Source organism: Miscanthus floridulus, chromosome 8 (assembly GCF_019320115.1).
Source record: "Miscanthus floridulus cultivar M001 chromosome 8, ASM1932011v1, whole genome shotgun sequence".
Lineage (NCBI taxonomy): Eukaryota > Viridiplantae > Streptophyta > Magnoliopsida > Poales > Poaceae > Miscanthus > Miscanthus floridulus.
Window position 1 is genome coordinate 165301574 of NC_089587.1, and position 6884 is coordinate 165308457.

Consider the following 6884-nt stretch of genomic DNA (forward strand, 5'->3'; position numbering starts at 1 on the left):
GGTGCTGGCGGTTCTACATCACCGGTTCTCCTTCTTTCAGGCGGGTGGATAGGGACCCCCTCCAAGATCAGGTCATCCTGCCTTTCATCAACCAGCGTCCTCCGCTTGGTCCTAGTGAACAGATAGGCCTCACCCAGCTGATGAACATGCCGATCTTTGACCTCCTTCAGAGCTTCTGACATGGCAGTCTCCCGGCTCTCAGCAGCTGCAGCACCGGCATGTGCTTCGGCGAGTTGCACCTAGAGCATCCGAGTGAAGATCTCAGCTTCTTCGACGCGTCGGAGGCACGTCCTCAGCTCCAAGGCTTGTCGGTCATACTGCTCATCCAGAGCAAGCAGGTACGTGGTCAAGTGCACCACGGTAGGACTATCTTCTTGCGCATCCCGCCCTTGCAAAACCTCCATGCGAGCCCTCCATGCCCGCCGATTCCTATCCAAGGGTGGAAAGAACCTCATGGGGGTACGGGCAACTGGCTCTTCATAGAGCTGGCAAAGGTACCGCAAGGCTTTGCGGGCCACAACCTGGTAGGTGTCGGTGAAGCTAAACCCGGTTGCGGTCACACTCCAGGCTTCGAGGAACTCTTCACTCTTCCCAATGTAGACGGTAACCTCAAACCGATCAGTGCCATGCTTCTCATACTCATGGCCCTCATACTCGGGACGATCTTTGACTCTGAGCTTTTGCAGGGTGGCATGCAGGATTCTAGGAAAACCCTCAACATTCAGGAAGTAATTACTAACCCAGGCTCCTGCCATTTCTGGCGGTGGCTACAAAGATGGGCTGAGCAAAAAGCTTGCTCAAAGGAAAAACCTAAGCGAGCTAAAGTGCGCCGAGTGGTGGTACCAATGGCTAAGCCAGACTCTGCTTATAAAGGCAGAGCAGGCTGTGGTCCTAGCGCGGTTCACCAGGGTTCCTGCGCGGGATCACTACGAACGAATCGACCAAATTCCACGCGTTTGAGGCGAGTGACGTGCGGTGCCATTACTGAGTAGTACGACTGCAGGGCAAGGGTCCGACAAGAGCGTAGACAAGGGGTAAGAGAAGACATGGGTCACTACTGACGTGACTCATGGGCGAACGCGGAGCACAAAGCCACAGTGGAGACCTAACTCTGTAACAAGCACGAGTAGGCCATGCACACTACGACACGCGTGACACCTATGGATGGCGTATCTGCCAGCAATATGGCACAACAATGCACAAATAGGCTATGCATTAATACATGTCCTATGCGTTCGAGGTGAGCGATGTCTGAGGCCATTAATGACTAATATGGCTACAAGCCAAGGTTCTGACAAGAGCCAAAAAAAGAGTGCGGGGAGACTTGGGTCATGGTAGGCGTAACCGCAGGCGACGCAAAGCACAAAGCCACAAGGAACGAGCGCCTCTGCAAGCATGGATGCAGATGCAATTATCGTAGCTGTAGTAATGGCGACCAACCCCAACCACCGACCATCTCGGGAGCAACGTGCACACAACCCAAGCCGTGTCTTAGATGCATGGATGCATGTGTAAGTACAAATGGTCCTGCATGGTCGGTGAATCATTTTTATCTGATGGTAAGGAGAAGAGGCATTAAATGTGTCCACCTGCCCGATCTGTTTCTATCTGATGGTAACATGAAGGAGAGGCATCAAATGTGTTCACCTGCTGTCGACCCACCCTGCGTAGGTGAAGATGTCCAGTGTTTTCAAACTTACTTAGTGAATTTTTGGATACCTTAGGGAATGGCTTCGGACACTGCTCGTTTCTTGTGCGTAAATATCCTGCCGCTTTCCTTTAATTGGTCTCCGCACCAGACTAAATAGTGGACTGCGCCAGGACCAATGACTAGTCCACCATTACAAAAGGCCAGTGGTGCTCAAAGGAAAAGCTAAGCGAGCTAAAGTGCGCCGAGTGGTGGTACCAATGGCTAAGCCAGGCTTTGCCAATTCCACCGGTGCTATGATAGACTATATTCGGCAGAGCTAAGTGTCTCCAGTATCACCAAAAAACAAATGGTGATTATTCGGTACGTAGCCAAAGGTTTCAGGGGCATGCAGCCCAGCCGTACAAACCAAATGGTGCTTATTCAGCAAGCTAAGCGGCACCAGTATCACCACAAATCACACTCATTGCCCACGTAACCAAATCAACACCCTCTCCTTGCAAACCCTAGCTTATCCCCTGGCTAGAGCCCCCCACCGAGCAGGCGAGCACATCTATGATCTATCTAAGACGACTGCTGCACGTTAAGAAACAGATCGTTCATCATAACATTAATTACAGAACAGCCGAGGATTACCGTGTTTTCTCTTCGAATTTCTATTCCTACTATTCACCGCCGTACAGGATTTGTGACAAGTGCTATGAAACCCTGATTGCAGCACCTTCGACCACCTGCAGGTCCCTCCAATGGCCCTGCCCCATCCAAGTATACTAACACAAGTGACCCTTTGTAAGGTTTCTTTGTACATTTTGTTTCTCTTCGAATGATTGCACGTGGCATGACTTGGTAAGTACACCAGTTAGCAGCTTTCATGTGGGCCACTGGTCAGATAATAATAACCAGATTAGTGTCTGATGTATAATGAAAAGTAGTTCATCAAAATGCTCAGCAAATTCAAATTTCTGAGAACTGATGGAGACCATAAAGAGTGCTGCCTTACTGTCCATTTTTTGCAGCACATCAATATTGCCCAAGGAAAGGCTCAAGCTAGTGTGACCTTTTTGCCTTTGGACTCTCTTGCGAAGGTCGCCTCCTCCCGCCAAGGTCGCCTCCACCCACGAGGCCGCACGAAGCCACGAACCAAAGGGAAGGCCTGGCGAAGCCCAACATGGTGGCCCGTGAAGCACTGAATTGCTGCGAACGGGCCACAAGAGCCCCGGTGGCCGACGAACTTTCATGTGCACGGCCTGCTTTGCTACTCAAACCCAACGAGAGTAACCGATACCAGTGGGCAAACAGAAACAGTCAGATATCTAACAGACCGAGACGCATAACCGATCAATCAATAGATCATCCGGATTTAGGGGACGAGCAGATCTCAGGCACCAACATTACGGCTAGTAAAGGGTTCAACCAAACCCTTATATACGTTACTCATACAGCTACAAGCCTACAAACCAGCCCGGGAATTTTTACTCTAGCAGCACACAATTCACGTGGATGGGTCACTGGCTTCACGACCGCGATCCTTGGTACTGCCTCTGTATATTCACCATCCTCGCCTCGTCACCTCAACACCGATCCGCTCGGCGACCTGCATCAAGAAGAGCGCACCAGCAAAAAAGAGAGGTCATGATGGAGTCGGCGCTCATTCCCAAAGAACAAAATAGGTAATAAGGGAGGGACACAGCTCTTGGCATGCTGCGTTGCTGCGGCTGGTCTTATCCAAACCTACAAATCTACAATGCCCACCCCCAAGAACACCAGGAAGCATCCATTTCAAGTGATGGAGACATGCCACAAAATGTCCGTTCTTTCTAACATAAATTACATTTTGACGTGTCGATCCGTTCTGGACTGTTCTTTGGCCACAGACAGGCGTGCTAGACCACAAACCATTTCCCCTATGGCGCATGACAGACCTGCCGTACCTCCAGCAATCAATGCTACCCACATAGCACACGCCAGTGCAGTGCAGCGCAGCGTGCCCACAATTATCCTTCCTGTCACTAGTTCAATACCGATCATGACCATGCTCTGATGTTGGAATCTATTAGCTCGCTGTCAAGATAGACCTCTAGAACAAAGGTGTCAAGAATAAATAGAAATACCTCCTTGAAGGAGCGAACATCGCTGCCCCAGAGCCAAGCATCACAGCCTGCATCTCTGGCTCCCCATATATCATTTCTACGATCATCACCAACATGCACAGCTTCTTCAGGCTTCACACCTAAGAGCTCACAAGCCTTCAAAAATATTATTGGATTTGGCTTCTCTGCTGCAACCTGATAGTATAGGTTGGAAACAATCGCATTATGAGATATAAAAAAAATATCAAACTGAATATCCATCCACCTTTTTTATAGAAAAAAGAAGCACTACATCACTAGATTACAGTAGCAGTAGGTAATAGTATATAATACAAACATGATAACTTGGAATTACAAGCACAAGATTTCTGCAACGAAGCCATCTGTTTTTAACATAAGTAGAAGAAATGACAAGACATGTAAACAAACCTCTGTAGAGACTGCAACTGCATCAAACCGGTGGTCACATTTCAAGACCTGCAGAAGCGGTCGTAGACGGGTATCAAAATTGGAGACAACAGCAGTTTTAACACCAGCTTTCCTTAAAGCTCTAAATACATTTTTAGCATCAGGATCAACAAACTTCCAGGCCTAGCAAGCATAAAAAGCTTCTCATTAGTCCAGCTGAAGTCATAGACAACAAAGAATGTTCTTCTGCTGACTACACAGTTAATCTAACCTTTTCTGTCATAAAGTACTGATAAAGGTCCTCAGAGTAATGTGCATCGGAACAGCCTGTAGAAGAAGTGCCTATGTGCTGCCAAAAGGGTCTCCCATCATCCACATACCTGGTCAATGTTGGTATAGTAACTTAATCTCGAAATGGATCAATGATAATATATAGAAGGCATTCTAGCAGGGAAAAAAAGATACTTGAGAGAAATATCAGGAGTATAAAGTACTACAGCACAACATGGATAGCACAACATGGATAACGATAATAGGGAATGGGTTCACGAAGATAACATAAACAAAAAGAGTAAATAAATAGCATTATATGCGCATGATTTCTGTTTATAAATACAAGGGTACTGCCATAAGTAATAGCAAAAGAAAAAATGAGCACAGGACGAAAAAATGAACCCATGTTTTCACAAAACAAGTGTGATTTGTGAAAACAAACAATCAACTCCCTAATATCCATAGGAGTGGCTTTCAACTTGATTGTTTAAGCAAGCTTCTCAGTTCAAATTAGCATAAAAGGCAACAGCAGACAGTGGAAAGAAAACAATATGCAAGTCAATACTTTTCTAAATAATCTCATGGTTGGACAAACAAAATCGAAACAAGGATAAATCCAAATTTGTTCAGTTTCTTCAAACGATATCTCATGGTAATTTTGAAGAGGGGCACATTTATCAACAAAACAACCTATGTACATAAGTATATAGTACCAAGTATGGGGAAAAGAAAAGAACATGGAGCCAGATTAAATTGGTGTTATGGATGCACCTTTAGTGTAAAGTTCTGATCACACTATCTATTAGGGAGCACAACAAACACATGTGTTTACATGAATTATTATGAGAACATGAAAATATGGCATAGAAGTAAAGAAATATGTGAAGTGAGTGATTTAGTGCACAAATAATAAACAAATCAAACCATAACTCCACTCCAATTGTAGAACATAACAATAATAAGATTAAACAACACTGTAGTCTTGTTCTAATACGCAAGCATTGACTACTCCACCAACTATACAATTTCTTTTGGAAACAAAATAATTTTGCAGAGCTTTTTTGAGCATCCATGAAAGGTAAGCCTAACTATATGTCTATATGTGCACGGAGACGTAAAGATATGGAAGCCTCAAGATGTAAACTTTTTGTGTGTGAAAATCGACCTTAAAATATGCAGCTTGATACTAAAATAAGCAAACCAGAAAAATGACAAAGTAGTGCAATAGCACGCCTCAACTAACTGCGCCACTATTTTCAATCTTCCCATTTTTCCCAATTTGTCATCATTTGCAAATCTAGGGCTTCTAATAAGTAACAGTTGAACTGAGAGACGTTATTTATACAAGTGACAAGGATGTCGTGCACTAGGAATCAGCACGTGTAAAATGTCATTTTGCGCACAGGAATGGCACCGTACACCAATGTTCATGCAGATTCATATGGAGTCGACGACATAGAATCTTGGAGAAAGTCAGACCAATTAAAAAAAAGAGAAATCTCCATTGTCAACAAATTGACCTCTCAGCTAATGAGCTTGCATCAAATCACCAAGCACTCGCTGCGTCTAGCCAAAAATAACACGTAGACAGGAAACAGAAAAGTATGGCACAACAAGATCTATGCTTACCATCAATAAACAGATATACAGACCAGATTCGATAAATTGTCAGTAAGTGGCAACGTTTATATACCAGAAATGTATACCTGAGACGTGATCCACCCCATGGTTTCTCGTATGCCCGCCGGTATCTCATCAAGATCTCATCTTTCGAGTACTTCACTCCATACTTCTCACCAATGCTCTTATACACCTAAACAAAGGGAGCACACGATTAATAATTCAGAATAGAAACTTTTACAGACAAATCTGTGTCATGAACCACAGAACCCACATGAAGGCAGTGCAAAATTCAGACCCGACAATTCAATCCAAGCTGCAATGATGAGAAGAGAACGTATTGTGCTACCAGAGGACAGCCCAGTGACCACGCAGACTGCACATCACAGCATGACACTAGCCCGGACGTAAGGATCACTAACGCACAGGCACGCAGCGAGCCGGTAGAACAGAAAGAAGCGGGACAGGCTGACTGGGTGAGGGGAACGATGTCCTACGGCGGGCAACGGTGCTGACCTGCGCGGTGGGTTGGGCGGGGACAACGAGGGTGCCGACGGCGTCGACGAGGAGCGCGCGGTGCGTGACGTCTCCGTAGATGGACTTGCGGTAGTCGTAGTACTCCCGCGCCGCCGAGAGCTCCCACCCGGCCCCGGCCCCCTCCTCCTCCTTGTCCTTTCTGCTCTCCGTCTCCGCCACGGACGTCGTCCCTAGGCGCCGCTGCGGCCACCGCCCTCCCACAAGCTCCGCTGCGCGCGCCCGCGCCGCCGCCACCATTTCCGCGGCTGCGGCGGTGGATGGGGGGGGGGGCAGGGCCAGCCGCAGGGTCGCGTCGCGAGGCTTGGCGG

At 46.8% G+C, this 6884-nt stretch overlaps 1 protein-coding gene across 1 annotated transcript; it reads right to left on the minus strand.

Moving 5' to 3' along the window:
- Window positions 1–2052: 2052 nt before the first annotated feature.
- On the minus strand, window positions 2053–6674 carry LOC136473920 (uncharacterized). Its single transcript, XM_066471545.1, has 7 exons — window positions 6556–6674; window positions 6126–6232; window positions 4418–4526; window positions 4168–4329; window positions 3760–3933; window positions 2649–3242; window positions 2053–2529 (listed from the first exon to the last, which is right to left on the minus strand). The coding sequence occupies exons 2-6, from the start codon at window positions 6173–6175 to the stop codon at window positions 3198–3200; spliced, it is 540 nt and encodes a 179-aa protein (XP_066327642.1). The 5' UTR covers window positions 6176–6232; window positions 6556–6674; the 3' UTR covers window positions 2053–2529; window positions 2649–3197.
- Window positions 6675–6884: the final 210 nt, after the last annotated feature.

Excerpts from the sequence above, each read along its gene's own strand:
- LOC136473920 (XM_066471545.1), bottom strand. The coding sequence starts at position 6,175 with ATGAGATACCGGCGGGCATACGAGAAACCATGGGGTGGATCACGTCTC. Across the intron at positions 4,527-6,125 it reads TGGGGTGGATCACGTCTCAG|GTATGTGGATGATGGGAGAC; the intron begins GTATACATTTCT and ends AACATTGACCAG. Across the intron at positions 3,243-3,759 it reads ATGTTCGCTCCTTCAAGGAG|GTCGCCGAGCGGATCGGTGT; the intron begins GTATTTCTATTT and ends TTCTTGATGCAG.